At 37.9% G+C, this 17,851-nt stretch overlaps 1 protein-coding gene and 1 pseudogene across 1 annotated transcript; one reads left to right on the forward strand and one right to left on the reverse strand.

The window, feature by feature from the left end:
- Positions 1–2,066: 2,066 nt before the first annotated feature.
- Positions 2,067–8,396, reverse strand: LOC149104654 (ribitol 5-phosphate transferase FKRP-like; annotated as a pseudogene).
- Positions 8,397–10,209: 1,813 nt separating this feature from the next.
- Positions 10,210–14,033, forward strand: LOC149104655 (uncharacterized). Its single transcript, XM_089270914.1, has one exon. It carries the CDS (start codon positions 11,753–11,755, stop codon positions 12,713–12,715), a length of 963 nt encoding a protein of 320 aa, XP_089127040.1. The 5' UTR covers positions 10,210–11,752; the 3' UTR covers positions 12,716–14,033.
- The last annotated feature ends 3,818 nt before the right edge of the window (positions 14,034–17,851 follow it).

Genomic DNA, 17,851 nt, shown 5'->3' on the forward strand with positions numbered 1-17,851 from the left:
AACGATTGCTTTTACTGCGAATCCTTGCGGCTTCTGTCGTGAGTCTTTTGCGGTGATCGCCTGACGAACAAGTAACGATTGCTTTTGCTGCGAATCCTTGCGGCTTCTGTTGTGAGTCTTTTGCGGTGATCGCTTTACGAGCTACTAACGATTGTTTTTGCTGCGAATCCTTGCGGCTTCTGTCGTGAGTGTTTTGCGGTGATCGCCTGACGAACAAGTAACGATTGCTTTTGCTGCGAATCTGTTGCGGCTTCTGTTGTGAGTCTTTTGCGGTGATCCCCTGACGAACAAGTAACGATTGCTTTTGCTGCGAATCCTTGCGGCTTCTGTCGTGAGTCTTTTGCGGCGATCGCTTTACGAACAACTAACGATTGCTTTTGCTGCGAATCCTTGCGGCTTCTGTCGTGAGTCTTTTGCGGTGATCGCCTTACGAACAAGTAACGATTGCTTTTGCTGCGAATCCTTGCGGCTTCTGTCGTGAGTCTTTTGCGGTGATCGCCTTACGAACAAGTAACGATTGCTTTTGCTGCGAATCCTTGCGGCTTCTGTCGTGAGTCCTGTGCGCCGATCACCCGATGAACGACTAACGCTTGCTTTTGCTGCGAATGCTTGCGGTTTCTGTCATGAGTCTTTTGTGGTGATCACCTTACGAACAACTTGCGATTGCTTTTGCTGCAAATCCTTCCGGCTTCTGTATTGAATCTTTTGCGGGGATTTGCTATTTCGCCAAGGAAATGTTATACTGATAAAGGTAGCTGACATCTGTTTGTTTCGTAGGTTCATTTGATTATAAAAATGACAGACACTTGGTAGCCAAAGCCTAGTGAGGGCTTTGTAATCTTGTTTTGCTTTTACTTCATGAGCTAAACAGTTTTTTAGTTCTTTGCATGGAGATTCGTTGACTTTTTGGAACGATAACTCTGGGAAATGAAATGAATGTGAAAGTTTGTCGTATGTAAGCGTTTGAAACAACTGATAGGTTGCTTGTTGTACTTGTAATAACAACAATAGATCTTCATTAACTGAATATCTAGATTACGTCTGTTAACCGAATGGACATTGTTTATACTTCACTCTTCTTTTGGAAGGAATTCACGATTTATTTTCAGCGTGAAGCTTGGATCCCTCAAGGATAATCAGAACACTGTAAGCACATTTTGTCTTTCCCTCTCTTGGTTTACTGTTGTATGGTAAGTGTAATCTTTTGAGTGTTACGAAACCTTTCCAGTCAAAAGTAAAAATGAAACCATTACCGTATTTTTTTGCGTTCAGGGTACGCAATACTAAATCCGTTGTTACATAAATAGTTTTAAGGAAATGTAACTTGCTATGGTATATTGAAATTACTCGCTCGCTGGCTGGCAAAAAATGGTATACCCGAACATGCTGGCAAACTTTTTTTTATGCTGGCTAGCTAGGTGACAAATTTAAAGCATGCTGGCTCGTTGACGACCTCAACGTCGAGCGCTGGCTGGGAGTCCGATAACTTTAAAATCATGCTTGCTGGCGGTGAAGAGCGGGTATTTTTTTCCCAGGAAAGTTAAATAATAAACAAAATTGACGTAGCGACACTCGGGTAATGTTAAGCACACTGTACGGTGGATTTTCTTCGAAACTGTCGTTGGGTACTCCTGATAGCTCACTAACGAGCTCGGGCAATTTTTTTCCAGTCATTTTAATCAGCTAATCATTAGCTATGTTTGAAAATTGAATAAATAAGAAAAATAGCAGCTGCATTGTAGTCTTTTCTATTTTGCAGTTTGATAGCCGTGACAGGCAATTTGGTTCTAATATTTTAACAAGGATTCAGCTGTCTGTCATAATCAAACTGAAAACGTTTATTTGTGTCCGACACAAGTATTGACTGTAGTTTGAGGCGTGTTTAATTTCATGAGTCTGGGCTCAGAAAGAGTTTACAATAACTTAGAATATGTTCTTGTAATAAACATTAAATAACGCTAAAATAGGACATTTTCAATGCCTCACTGCTCCTTAAGGAGCATGGGCACCCCCCTTTTTTATTTTATAAGTTAAGTTCTCATATAATAAATATTCGTTGGACAAAGTTTGAACAAAAATTTATGTTCAATTTTATTTCAGGGGAATTACCTTAAAAGTTATAGCCACCTTGTACCGCATAATAAACAGTACCACATGAGAGTACAGCTCAATAGCCTACACTTGAATGGTCACACACTAGAGATTCATCCACTCATTTGATACACTTAACCAATATAATCAATAGTACCACGCAATACTAATACTCACTAACATCTTAACTTTCCGCTGCGTATGATCTTAGCATCCATTGCTTGTTCTTAAAAGACAGGGCATCCAGCACTTCCATTTGTATGGAAATTGAAACCCGAACAGTCCGTAAGTGTAAGGGTATCTGAAAGACAATAAGCGTTCCGGGGAGTTGGAAATTGCGACATGGACTCCGTGGAAATTGATCCTCGCTGGTGGCACGACCCATGACTCAGGAAACGTTTCCAAGGTATGATGGTATTTAAGAATGAAGTTGTCCCCTTAGTCCTCCTGTTAAGAGCCAAAAATAACCAGAATTGTTCATTTTGTGACAAAAGCATGAAACTTCCCAGGATGACTAACCTCTATAAGGTAAACATTTTCTGATATGGAGCCATCCCAAATTTCCACCCAGAAGCACGATACGCGTATGTCAAAAAATGACATATTAGGCCCCTACATGGGAGCGAGGCTGAGTTAAAATGCTTATTTCTAAGCCTTTTCCGGAGTACTTTGCCTAGATTTCTTCCTTTTTAATATAACAGCAACTTATAAAGCATCTGGAAGTCGAAAAATTTTCCACGTGATTAGTCACGTGACCATCATTTTTAATAAACAATAAAATAATACCGAATATTGCATTAATACGATTAATTTTTTTCTCCTCTTCTTTCTCGTTTTTTCTCGCAAATAAAAAGAAGTTATTATTTTGAACATTACAATATAGAGTAATAAGATATTCAAACTTAGAAACCTGTGTTTCGGCATGCTCAATGTCATATTGGGGCTTTGCATCAAATCGAGGCCGAGACAAAGGATGGATCTATGTTGGCTATTGAGGTGATTTGCTTAAGTCTGGCTTAACGGGATATAACTAATTTCGGTGCGGAATTCAAGAGAAAACTCTTGATTGGTTTAAATCGTATTTAACTAAGCGCACACAATGGTGCTCCGTTAATGGCTGTCTCGGCGACTTCACCACTCTAAAATTTGGTGTGCGACAGGGAACGATCCTTGGTCCTCTTTTATTTCTAATTTATATTAACGATTTCCCTAACTGTCTATCATTTAGCATACCTAGAATGTATGCTGATGACACCCACATTACTTACGCTGGTTCTGATTTGCATTCGATTCAGTCTAGTCTATCTGACGACCTTGAAAAACTAGGCAACTGACTTGTGTCTAACAGACTTACCTTGAACGCTACAAAACCGGAATTTATATTGATCGGCTCCAGGCAAAGATTAAGAACTCTATCTGATACACTCGAACTCTCCAATAATAATGTTCCAATTGAACAAGTTTCCTCTGCGAAATCACTTGGAGTAAATGTCAATGAAAATCTGACGTGGCATTCCCACATCAACTGTGTAAAAAGATCGCTTCTGCAATTGGAGCCATAAATTTAGTTAAGGTAATTCCCTTGAAATTGTTTTACTATCAAACTTTTTTGCAACTTGGCATAATTAACATTCATGATATGAACATCAAAAAAATGCAATAAAAAAAATGGGGTCACCGTGCTTGTTAACGCGTCAGCAGGCCCTTAAAATGGGGTGCTTTTACTGGTTGCGCGTTAAAAATTCGAATCACCTTCATACAGAATTGAATTAGGTAGTTGCCGGTTTCGCCCCATGGCGAGTTCGCCCCCACCGAGTTCGCCCCTACCTCGACTCAACTTGATCGAGTTCGCCCCCAACCAGATCGAGTCGCATATAGAGATTATTCCTCATTCTTTTACCCACTGCCTTATTAGATTACTGGTGGCGAGGAAACTTCGCTTGGTGGCGAGGTGACTTCGCTTGGTGCAGTTGACTTCGCTCGGTGGCGACCGGGAGTTCGTTGGTGGCAAGATTCCCCGATGGCGAGATGACATAAAAATACATAGACTGAAATGATTCTTCGAAAACTTTTAATAACTCGATGACAACTACGTAAACACGAACACAAAATTTTGGGGCGAACTCGAAATAGAAATTTTATAGTGGGGGCGAACTCGCCATGGGGCGAAACCGGTATCGTTCCAGAATTAAGTCTTGGTTGCTTGAAAGACACAAAATTTGATGTTGAAAGTAAAGCTTATTTTATTCACATAAGCAGTATTGTTTTATTTAAGCCGTGTTTGATTGCCTGGTTGTGAGAATATTGCACTTTTTCGGACCGTTCCGTGGTTAGCTTGAAGTCCTCGCCTTGGCCAAAATACACCCAGTACAGAACTATTTTCCAAAAAAAAATCACGTTCTACTATCAAACTTTTTTCCTTCCTTAAATATGTTCTTTATTAGACTGTTCTTAGCAAATACCCGAAAAAAAAATCGGGATTCACCGTGCTCGTTTAAGAGAAAAGGAGCATTTATTTCGCTATCGAGCTTAGTTTCAGGGAAATCTCTTACGTTTTGCACGCGCACGGGCTCATGACTTAGGGATGCGCAATACAATACTAAGGAATCACATTAAGTCATTTGTGCCTCAATCTACCCTACTCTGCATATGCAACATCACTACCTCAACCTCACTTTGATTACTGCAGCCTAGTCTAAGGTAATTGTGGCAAAACATTATCTAACAGGCTACAAAAACTACAAAACCATGCTGCACGAGTAATAACTTCATCGGGCTATGACGCTGATGTCGATTCCTTGTTTCACAAACTCAGCTGGAAAGACTTGCAATTTCAATGTCAAATTCAGAAAGCTCTAATGGTTTTCACTTTTCTAACGATTTGCCTAACAAATCTAGAAGTGAATAAATCACTTTTAAATTTGTAACACGAAATGAATCAAATTATGCTCTGAGGGACTCGGTTAAGAAACTTTTTGTTCCCTCTCCGAGAACTAACTACATGAAAAATAGTTTTAGTTACAGCGGCGCAACCCTTTGGAGCAGCTTACCCTGTAATCACGGAAATCAGGTTTATAGGTGGAATGTTGCTGTAAGTTAATTTGATATTAGAATTAGAATTTTAGATTTAGGATCTTAGACATGTTATTCTTACCGTATATAAATAATGATTAAAGATTAAAGATTAATATACCATCCAGTAGGTCGTATTACAAGTTTCCTTGTTTTCTCATTTAAGTTTAGAACGTACTTTAAAAGCAACCTAAACAAATTCAGAGGCTGCATTCAGAGGGATCTAAATTGACATGATTGATGTATTTTACATTTTAATGCTATTCACATTTTTTCTGCATTTCCTTTGAAAAATACTGCAGCAAAGTGATTGGAAACCCTTGTTCTCTTAAAAATTAACATATGCTTGAAGACTAATCTTGAGTGTACCGGTTTGTGCAGTTGTGGTAGAAATTACAACTAAAAGAACTTTTATTCAGCCAGCGTTTTTAAAAGCAGGCTTAGGAACGTTATAGTCAATGAAAGCTGTTTTTCAAAACGCTTCCATCAGACCAAAAAGTTCAGCAGTGTTGTGACATACCTGATCTATTCCGGCATATTTGAAAGTTTCAAACGCGAAATAGAAAAGGTGTCTCAATCACAGTAAGTAAGTAACTCAAGAAAATCATGTCAATAAAACCTATATAAATCGACTCTGTATCTCAGCCTCGATTTGATGCATATTTCTGATATTACGTTTTTGGCACATTCAAAACATACATTCAAGGTTTCAATTTCCTAGCCTAGATAATAGAATCTACATTGCAAATAATAAAATTGGTATGTAAAAAATCATCATCATTCATCATCATCATTTCATTTCTTAATAAAACCTACATTTCACAGTTGCACTGGCCAGTCTTTCAATAGTTACAAATGATTTATTATTATTATTACTTTTATTACTATTATCATTAACATGATAAATAGAGAAAAATAGAAAGTTAGAAAAAAATGAACAAAAGAAAAAGAAAAAGTGGGAAAAGAATGTGATTTAATAGATAATATATTTTTTGTTTGTTTGTTTGATTGTTGGTTGGTTGTTTTTTTTTACTACTGCTACTGGCATTTTAATTTAGAATGATCCTGTAAACCTCAGTGAAGGAATCTTCATCTTCGAGAACACTTAGTAGTTTGTTTTTAATTATGAGTTTGAATGATTTCTTTGGTAGTTCTAAAAATGGTAATGATTTCATCAGTGCGTATTGCTTTGCTGGTAATTGAACATAATGGTCACGTGACTATCACGTGACATAATTTAAGACTCAAAGGCAATGATTAATTTGTTGTTATATTAAAAGAGCAAGACACTAGGCATAGTAGTCCCAGAAGGCAAAAAAAAAATTGGTATTTTCCATCAGCCTCGTTTCCATGTAAGGGCCTTGTATGCCATATTTTTGACATGCGCATTCCATGGTTCTGGAAGAAAAATTTGGCATGGCTCCATATCAGGAAACATTTGTCTTATAGAGGTTAGTAACCCTGCCAAGTTTGATGCTTTTATCAAAAAACGAACAATTTTGTCCCTTAACAGCTGGACTACCTGACGAGGATGGATAGAATTTGTGAAGCATTCATTACCTCTGTTTTGGCGCTAGTTGTCCTATTTGCTGGCGTCCACCTCACGAAATCAGCGGTCGCATTCCCAAAGATTGCCATGAAACCATTTGCTTTAATTCCTGATCTCGTCAACTCCGAGTAGGCGTTTAAGCTCTGTGTTCTTAAAATAAATGATATATCTGCGTCGTGGTCGTGTGGCAGAATGTCTCCCGTGCGATAAGCACCAAGAAGGGTTCCTGAAACGAATTAACACAAACAAAAGTAATTTTAAGTCTTTGCAGTCACTTTTTTTTTTTTCGAACAATGCAGGCTAAACGAATCCGTTAATTAATGCATGCTTAGTCTCTCCACAGAACCTCTATTTCGCCAAGCAAATTTTTAAAGTAAAACCAAGGGATTAGCGTACCCCTCAATATTACATTAATGAATTGATTATTTGAATATTGAACACCATTAAAAATGGTGAATTTTCTTTCTGACAGTACTCGGAGCTACTTGTAAATCACCGCAAATCTGCTTTTTGTTTGGAAAATCCACGGTTCTACATGTTAAGAGTTTCACCTCTGAATTGGTCGGAGAGAGGTTTCCGAGCTCATAAATTCGGCCGCGCTGGCTCATTGCCGCCATTTTGAGAGGAAATTGTATTCTCTAAGAAGAAATCGTCTTTTAATTCGAACAATAATTCTCGCCTTTTTTTAAAACGAATACGACTTAGTTACTTATAACCGCAAAATTAGAGACTCGGGAAAAATGTTTTCGCGGCAATGAATCACGCTTTATCTAATGCCTGCTATTTAGTTCTTTATTAATCAACGTTCACGTCACTTGTAAAGGGCTCATAGACTTTGCCCTGTACTCTGTATAGCTCTGCTTTATTTAGTCAAGTGTCCAAGTGAATATACGAAAGATCATTAATTCGAACTGCGGAGAAGGGTATGTAGATATGATTGATCATCGCAGTTATATTTATTGTGAAATTAAAGCCTGAAAAAAGTTCAGACTTGAACGGGATTCGAACCTATGACCTCTACGGTACCGGCGCAGTGCTTTACCAACTGAGTTATCAAGCCAGCTGGGTAGTGAGTTCGTAATATACCCGTAGGTGGTGAAAACTACAAGTGAATATATAAAAGTGATCATACATTTGAACATATCTTTGACACTTAGTCAAGTATCAATGCAATTAACTATCGATGAGGAAAACTTTAATCAGTTGTGCCAATTCTGAGACTAAATATAAATGTTCATTATAAAATAAAGATCAGTATTCTGACAAATCTCGCGAAATTTAGTTTAATTTCGCGTATTTTATAGACACATTTGGGCCCCGCAAAATTACTCCCTCGAAAATAAGTAGCAATAAAGCATATACGTGTACGTGCGAACGTATCTTAAGGTCTTAATATCACAACTAATTCCATTATTACAAGCATAAACAGCAACTCACCATATAGTCGAGCCAATGCTGAACACCAAACTTGTCAAACACCCTCAAGATATTCTGCACCATAATCCTCAAAATTTTGACGTTTTTCATCAGTTAAATAACGCTCGTCATTATAGCCACCACTCGCAGATGGAAGAATAACCAGGTGCAGGCTAACAAGAACTACTAGCAAGACGATTAACACGACTGTCAATCCTTTGTTTGTTAGGTTGCGTCGTCTTCGAAGTGACAACTTACAGCAAAACATACTCGGTTTGATTTCTGGCCGATACGATGATATGATGAACTCAGAATGCTTCGCAGCAGCTTTGACAAAATAACGCGAGGAACAATACTGTATTAATCAAAACAAAACATGTTGAGACAGGCGTATTTGTAGCTGGTGGTTTTGTCTCTCTCCCTTGGATCCTGGCTTCGAATGCTCATCTGCATGCAACGAATCCTGCATGTAGAAATAAGGAATCTAATTAGTAACCGGATGCATCATTAAAAAAATCCAGTCTTTCTTTAGACGTGCTTCAAGGCTGCCGTAACGTCTCCATGTCCATGAGATCTCCTGCAAAGAATTACAAAAACACTGCTGGTGTAAAACAAATTCAACTCAGTATGTCAATCTATTAAACTCGAATTATTTTCCCTGGGTTATGTTCAGTCGATCACTTACTATTGTAGCCTGCGAACAGGATTCTGTTTCGCGCTCGCCGAATTTTTTTTCTGCCCTCGCCGGGAGCCTGTTCGCAGGCTATTACTATTGGATTTCGCTCCCCTTAATTAGAGCTAGTTCGAGATAGTTGGCCTCCGCTGTACGCTTTTAAAATCATTTGTAGGGGGATGCCCGTTACCGAACGAGCTAGGACAACGTCGATTAAAAAATGAATTTATATTTTGCCTACGAACCTCGCGGTACCCTAAAGTCATTTAGTTCGTTTATCGCTGTCAAAACTACCAAGAAACTGAATCTGCGACACATGGATGAATTCGAAATAAGAATGTGAAAAATCAGTCGTCGTGGTGCACATTCTCCAGACAACGCAGAATTTGGTCATTTCACGTTGTTAGTTTGCACAGAGGACAGCAAAGAAATGTACCTTTTGTTTAGCGACGTTGCCGTTGCCGTTGCCGTTGCCGTTGCCGTCGTGGTTTTCTTAATTAAACTCCCTACTTGTAGTATAGAAAGAGTGACAGTCTTAGCTTTGACGATGATTTTCTGCAGCAGTGAGAGGGTATTCAGCGATTACTCAAGAATATAATCGGTATTTGGGCCGGGTAGTTCGAAGAGTCTTCGAAAAACGACGAGGCTAATCGGGGAATCAATGATATAACTTTAAAATTTCTCTGGTACATATACACCATAAACGTAATGTGGTTTTTCTGTAATGATGATGCAGTGGTTTTGATTTCGAGAATCATGTACGTGGTGGTCAACATCGAACTGGAGGACTGAAAAGAGAAAAGCTCATCGACATGTCGCGTTCTGAAAAACCGAATATCATACAAAGATCTCCAATTATTATGATACTTAGGCCAAGTTCAGACGCCGTACTTCATATGAGCTGAATCGAATGCAAATGAGAAAATCCTTTGTTCTCCCTCATTAGCATTCGATTTGGCTTATGCGAAGTACGGCGCCTGAACCGAGCATTTAGATAACATGAAATGTAATGAAAGCAATAAAGCGTTGTGATGTTGCAATACCAAAAGAAACTGAAGCAAAACACGGGCAAGTCACGTAATGTTTTATCACAGTGAGTCTGACACAAATGAACGCCCAGCGATTCCTCCGAAGAATCGTCCACAGTTTTGAGAATCGCTTGACATTTCTGAAAGATCGTATAATAATCTCAGGAGGTCCCATTGCTAAGTTGGTCCGTCGAAATTCTACAAAAAATTCTAACTCTGACTATAAATTGTAGGTGTCGACAACAGCAAGTGCGTGCCCCCACAGAAACAGATACCTACTCAAGAACTTTGTGAGCAAGTAACACAATCTTTTAGCAACACGAGATTTCAGATTTTAAATCCCGTAGCAACTGCTTCATTTTTTTTTATTCTTATTTTACTTTTTATTATTATTCTTATTTTATTTTATTTTTTTTATTTTTATTTGTTTATTTATTTATTATTATTATTTTTTTTATTGCCAGTTTTTCAATGTTATATAGCATCTGTTTTTCCATATCATAGCAACTGTTTTTATATCTCATAGCAACCTAAAGTTAGCTTTTAATTGCCAGTTTGTGAAATTTAACGGTCATTCGTTGATATTGCCTGATGAGTGTGGTCATCCTTTGACCATACGAAACAGCGTTGTCGCAATAAAACGATGAATTGAAGTCTTGCTACCATTGTTTATTATCTATCTATCTATCTATCTATCTATCTATCTATCTATCTATCTATCTATCTATCTATATATATATATATATATATATATATATATATATATATACTCGTGCGTACTCAACCTCGGATAATTTTGAATTAAATAGGAAATCAAAAACGAAATCGGTATCCCTTAGATTTTCTAAACAAACATGGATTGTTTAAGAGCTTTAACATGGCATTTCGTGGAAAATCTGTCAAAATGTCAGACTGGCGGGCAGGTTTAATATAAGCGAATCCATACAAAACCGTTCCCGATCACCAGGTATACACACGCCAGCCTCTTGGGCAAATACATTTAACGATTAAAGAAAAAACCCCTACAATTTTGTGTACTTTTAAGCCTAATAGTTTAAAGAGCAGCGCACTGCAGGTTTGTGTTGTTCTTAGAACTAGCATATTTGTCCCCGAAGTTTCGCTTTTTCTGGCAAATATTTGTTTTAAGAGTATCAAATTTCTGCGGGGCAACTATCAGCCGATAGTTCCTCTACAGAAACATTCTATTGTTTCAATAAAAAACGAGGGCGAGTAGTCTAATTATTAAATAATATCAAAAAAATTATAAGAAGAGCTGGTGGCGTGGCCGAGTTGTCTAAGGCGCTGGTTTTAGGCACCAGTCATTTCGATGGCGTAAGTTGCCACACCAGTATCTTTTGTGGAAAGTCATTAGCGAAACTAATCTGCGAAAATCTAATAAACCTGTAGAAATATTGTGGTAATATACACAGCTGACAATTGCAATGACTTTAAAAATTTCAGTAGTATCTGAAGGCAATTTTTCTTCCCATTCAGTGTCTCGTATATATGTCTGCCTAGGTAGTCTCATTATACGGGGATAATCTTGTAAAACAAGCTAACACAGTGTCTATATTATTCAGTGCAATACGCAGTTTGGAAATATGTTTCAATGATTTCAAAGAGGGCACTGCTGCTTAATAATGTACCAATCTTTATTTCATGGCAGGTGTTATTTTTATAGTATTGCTAACTCGTTAAATTTTGCGGTTTAATTTAATTGCACGAAAAGTAAATACAGGAAAAAAAAGCTATCTCTTTGTTTGATTACTGTTGACGGGAAGAGGATATAAAATGAAAATATGACTGAAATTCAGAACTTTTATAGAGCCTTGTGTTTGCTCCGATCCAAAGACAAACAACGATATTAAACAATCGGATTCTTCTGTTTCACTAACAAAGATTCTCCTTCCTTTAAGCTTTGCAATGGAGAGAGCCTTTGAGAAATCACTGTGCCTTGGAACTGGAATACCTTTTGCGCTGCTATCAATAGCCATTTCTGTTCCTAATGCAATTGTGTTGATCGCGTTGTACAGAAATCCTCTTCGCTGCTTCAGGAAAACGTTCTCGGTAGTCTTGGTGTTCATGGCAGCGGTTGATCTATACGTTGGACCCGTGGTTTGCTCCTCAGAAGCAATCACTCGATTTTTGTGCGCTTTTGGTGATAAACAAATCACACAAGAAGGCGACATTGCTAGAATATTGGGTTACATTGGAGTTAACAGTTCTATTCTGTTGGTGACGGCGATGTCAGTGGATCGCTTCGTGGCTGTAGTGTTTCCTCATTTCTATCTTCACAAAGTAAAACCAAGGAAACTTGCTTTATGCAACACAAGCATAGTAGTTTTTTCATCGATTTTTGCCTCAATCCAACTGACTGGAATTCCAATTGATGTTTACCTTCTAATAGATATACATTTACACACGACATTTCCCCTTGTGACGACCATTTTAGCCTACATGGGGATATTCTTCTTTTTAAGAAAACGCTCCCGAGTTGATTTTCAAAAGCAAACATCCATGCCCAACAACCCAACACTTCTTGATAGGAGACGATTAAAAACTGCACAAATGGAACGAAAAATTGCTACAACCTCGTTTCTCATCTTACTTTTCCTGATCATCTCACTCATCCCATATTTTGTGACAATTCTTCTGGAAGCAAGCTGTGGTGGTTGCCGCGGTGAAAAGTGGTTGTTCGCGCTCAGAGAGTCATTATTAGTATTTCTTTTTCTTAATTCAGTGATTAATCCTTTCTTAACTGCATTTCGTATCAATGAATTGCTGCATTCCGTAAAGATTGTCCTTGGTCTTAGAAAGCAGCATGGTTTAAGCGGTTCTGGTAATTTTCTGCCGCCAACCTCAGTAGGCAATGTTGGTTCTTTGTGAACAATATATTAATCAAGGATTTACCGAAAAATGTCCGTCAGCTGCGTGGCACTTGGGTAAAGACTTGCATGAAAGTGTTCAGTAAGAATAATCATGAATAAAAGTGCCATATTTCGGGTAAAGTTTCCAGACGTTTCGGGATTGGCCCTTCATCAGTGGAAAACCATGTTCGTCGAAATCTGGGCAACGTTTGTATACACCATGGATCTAAAATTGAAATTAAAAAAGCGTTGAAGTCGGAATTTATGCCGCGCGGATGACTGGTGGCAAGTTTGAAAATCAGGCGCAACTCTAGCCGCTTCCGTTGTGAGGTCACGCCGCAGAGCAAAATTCCACGAACAAGGACATCGTCAATAGAGTGTCCAGCTGCGTTAAAATGCTCAGTGACGGGAAAATCAGACAGGTTTTTCTCGATGCTCTGAAGCTAGGTGCATATTAATCAGTTGATTTGGGAAGACTGGTAAAATGTGAACGAAAAAATGTGAACAAACGACAAATGTGAACGACAAACGACTATTATAAACTCTCTCCGCAGAAAGTTCGAAGCTAAGTGGACTATTTTCTACATTTGCGATTCGTTAACTGTAATTTTTTTTTTCCTATTGTACTTTTTTGGACAAATGTTCCAATGTCTGTTTTAATATTCCCAATAATGAAAGTGGCACTGGTGCCATGTTTGTTATTTCTGTACTTCATGTTGTAATTATTTTTTGTCCTTATGTGTAATGTAGCCTAAAAGCTTTAGCGATGTAATGTAATTAGCGTTAGTTTTAGTGCTAGTTGTTTGTGTGCGATATTTTTAGTATTAACATTAGTGGTGTGCTTGTAAATCATTTTTTTGGTTTGTGCTTTGACAAGGTGACAAAAAACATTGTAAGCCGTGTATTATTAAGAATTTATTGTATTAGCATCAATTTTGTAAGCAAGCAGGTTAAATGACTGGACGTTGTCAGTAATGATAGAAATCAAATTATCCTTTAGTTTGTAGTATTTTGTATTGTAAGTAGTTTCAGCATATAATTTTTCACGTTGTTATTGTAAGATAGTTGTGTGCTGGTATGTAGATTCGTTGGTATGCAGGTTACGTCATTATACTAAGAAGCGAATATTTAAGGAGTTTGTCTGTTAGGAGTTGTCACTCGACGGCATCACCGCTTTTGATCACTCCATTCTAGAAATTTTGTTTTAGTGAAGTTCCCGTGTTTTTGTTTAGTACTAACTACTTAATACCCGAGAGTGAGGTCGTTAAGGGAAAATCTCAAACTGAGGTCTTGCCGTATTGACCGAGCGACAGCGAGGTCAATACGGTAGGCCGAGGTTTGAGATTTTCCCGTAACGACCGAACGGTCGAGGTTATTAAGTTGTTTATTATATGGCTCACGAATTGAAGAAAACCAAATTATTCGAGCGGAAGTCGTCAATTTACATCCGGCGATGCGCGCGTTTACCGATTCATTCATCGTCTCAAACCCAGGGCAAAACCACACAGTCACTGAACTTCACTACTGTAATTCTTTACGGGAAAAATGATTGTCACAGCCCTCAAAAAGGTATTTTAGTATCGTGGAGCCACAACTTGATGAGGGAGTTTTTCCAACTTTTGTGACGAAACGTCAACGCATATAGAAAAGACAGAAAGTGCTTCAAAATGGTCCAAACCAACGGTCTTTCGGTGAAAGAAAATACTAATGCTTCAGAATGCACTGCTCAGAATAACTCGATCTTCGCATTCGCTTTCGACAACATATCTTGACCTTCTTCATTCTGGGATTTATGAATGAACTTTTCAAGCCTTGTGAGCGTCTAAAACTTCCTGCAGGTATCAGAAATACTGCTACCGACAGAAACCGTCCGATTGTTTACATCTGATGATCCTACAAGCTAATTTTCACTCTCTTGTGTTGAAGCGAGGGAATCTATTTGATGAGAACTGAAACGGAGTTCAATATTTCGGTAATTATTGTGACTAAGATGATAACTTATAAGTTTCTTCGTGGTTTTCTGCTCAGGATACGTGACACATTTGCCGATGGTGTTTTACACTTAGCGATTTTAGCTTTACTCAACACTCGGCAAACTTTGATTGCTTTTCACTAGCGCTCGCCAAGGTTACCGGTAAGTCAAAAACGACTTCTATATAAATTTTAGTAAGGAAAAATCCCTAAACTTTTAGCTACTCGGAATTAAATTTACCTCTCTTACTGTTTTTAATCGGCTTTCATCGTTTCAATCCGCTTGAATTTTCCGAGCCGGGCTCTTCCTAATTTGCATAATCCGTAATCGGCCCGTGGGCATTACGGGAGAATAATGCCCTACAATTCAGTGACAATTAACCAATCAGAGCGCGCGTTATATCGTCTACAAACACAAGCCATATAATAAATTTGTTGTATTTATAACTATCCTAGGGCCACTTATGTTTATTTTTTATTAATAAACGAGGTGCAACCCCCTCCTCCCACCTAGACGACTGGTGTTTTCTTACTTGTACTAAGTTAGAAATTATATTGTTTTCGTTTCACTACAGAGTGATTAGACAACAAAGTGTTTTGTTGTAAATCAATTAAAAAAAAAAAAGAAAAAACAAACACGTTAGACTAAAAGCCACGCAGAAGCTAATTAAGAAGAAAAAAAACTTTCTGGACAATTGCACGAATATTCTTCGTATCGAGGAAACGATTCCGAATCGATTTAGAGAGGCAAACCACCGTGCTTAAGAACCAACTAATCAAGAGTTTCGTCGCAAATGGAGTGAAAACTTGTAAGAAATTCGTTTTCAAGAAAAGATAATTTTGTGTGTAAACTTGCCACTGATTGGTCCTATTTGGACTGATCTATGCACCCGCATAACTTGACCTCTGATCAGTCTCTCTTGTTTTTGGATCTTTGGGGCGGCGCAGTCTTTGTTGCAAGAACCCTGTTATAAGTGCCTTGTCTGCGAGAACGCCTTGTTTCAGCCGCGGAGTATCTCACGAGAGCGTCTAGGCCGCAGTTTAGGGAATTTTCTCTCGCGACCTCGCCACCAAAACAGAGCACCCTCAAGCGAAATCCAGCTAATCGCTTTGGATGTTAGAAATTGTTAAACAGTTATACGGATTTACTATACGCATTGAGGATTTTAACTTTATTGGTTACCTCAACGAACACAAGCAGTGAATTAACTAACAATTGCCTGCCTTTAAAAATGGAAGCCTTTCTTATCAGCGCTGATTTCTTAGGTGTGAGAACTCCGAGATAAAGGCGACCAAGGTGATAATCCTTACAGTTACAGGTACCTTTTAGGAAAAACTTGTCAGAGAGCATGAAATTCGAAGCTGTCGTCTGTAATGCAATCTAAATTTTAGAACATTCTAGGAAACGGTAAATAATGGTAAAGAAATAAAATATTTAAGGGTCAACTGACTCTGAACCACGCCCTCAAAAACCAATGTTTTTACTTGGTGTTTTTTCCAGCAATTAGGATTTGTTGATCAAAATTCTTTTCGATTATCCATGTCATTCTCACTTGGGTTCACTTCACCTGGGTTCTCTCCTTGTAGAATTTCGGAAAGTTAACTAGTATTCTTATCTCTGAGAAATTAAACAACGAATAACGTCTATGAAAGCAGCACCTGATGGTTTAACTACTCAGTATAACTAAGTATAGGTAATCATACAGTTTCGAGTTCAATTTGGAATTAATTTGCACGAGTGAGCTTTTTTAAAGATTCACAAGAGCTAATTAATTCAAATTCAACGAGAAAAACCGGATGATTACTTATTAATAATATTAACATGAAAAAAACATTCTCATTCAAGAAAACATTTTGCAAAGTTTCTGCACTAAATTTTCGCCATCATTTTGCGTGATATCATTGGCTTAGAAAATTTCCTATTTTCTTTCAGCCAATCATAATCTAGGATTACGTTGTGTAATTTGCACTGGTGTTACACGTTTTGCACTGGTGTTACGCTTTTTGCTCTGGTGTTACACTTGAACTGCACTGCTCTCAGCCAATCAGAATCGAGTAATTTTTTCACGTATATTATTAGTACTGTAATAAGGGTACTGCAGTCACTCTGATTTAGAGCCATTCAAGCCATACTAGATGTTCCGCTCAATACGAAACGTTAGCTGACAAAAGAACACTATGGACATGATCTAATTAGATACTTTCTTCTCTTTCGGTTGAGAATAGAGGGAGAAGCAATCTAAGAACAAATCATTATATCATTGCTTGGGAACACGAACTGACATAGCCATCATGACGTTATATAACAAGACATTACTCACAGTAATAAACAAAACAAGTAAATCCTGAGTGTTGACGTCACAACCAAGAATAGCCGGTTTAGTTTTTAGGAGGGTTTGTAAGGGATTTACCTTGAAGCTGAGAATTAGTGAAAATTTACTTGTGAGTTGATGCGAATTTGATTGATTGCTGGAAAAAAATTCGTTTCTGCAGCGATCCGTGATCTACAGTTAAACTAAAATAGTTAAGTGGTTTTGCATAGCAACGCTGCACAACTGGATTAAAAAACTCTCGCTCCACTTTTTCAAATTAAGAACGAAAATAACAGAAATGTTTTGAAACTTCAAAACGCCACTGAGGTCACTGAGAAACGAAAACGTGTCTCAATATCTAGCCTTTGCCTGTAATTATCTTTGTACGTAGTGTTTTTTTATGAAATACATGCGAAATAGATTTTCTTTTTCTTTTGTATTTCTTTCGTATACGTTCCCTCTTACTGTTTTTAACATGAGAGAATAAAATTCACATCTTCTAGCAACCGTGTAATTTTCTTTTTATTATATACACTGTTTGCATAACCAACCGTAAAAGAGCGGAAAATGGCGTCATCAATATCCTCACGAGCGAGGACATGGAAAATACGCCATTTGGGTCCCGAATGTAGTTTGAAGTTTGCGAGTGGTTTATTTTCCAGTAAAACACTCGTGCTTATATAATAAATCGTAATTATAACTAAACTGAATAACGAAGACGTCTTTTCATTCCGTATATACCACTGTAGTTCCATTTCCTTTCAAAGCTCATCCTGATAAACTTCCTGAAAGGTAACCGATCCACATTGAATGAGCTGTTAGCAATAATCACCTTGCGCCATTATGTAAGCCTATTATAAGAAGGCGCTCGA

This window comes from Orbicella faveolata, unplaced genomic scaffold, assembly GCF_042242905.1.
Source record: "Orbicella faveolata isolate gen_17 unplaced genomic scaffold, um_ofav_v1 contig_34, whole genome shotgun sequence".
NCBI lineage: Eukaryota > Metazoa > Cnidaria > Anthozoa > Scleractinia > Merulinidae > Orbicella > Orbicella faveolata.

Excerpts from the sequence above, each read along its gene's own strand:
- LOC149104655 (XM_089270914.1), top strand. The coding sequence starts at position 11,753 with ATGGAGAGAGCCTTTGAGAAATCACTGTGCCTTGGAACTGGAATACCT.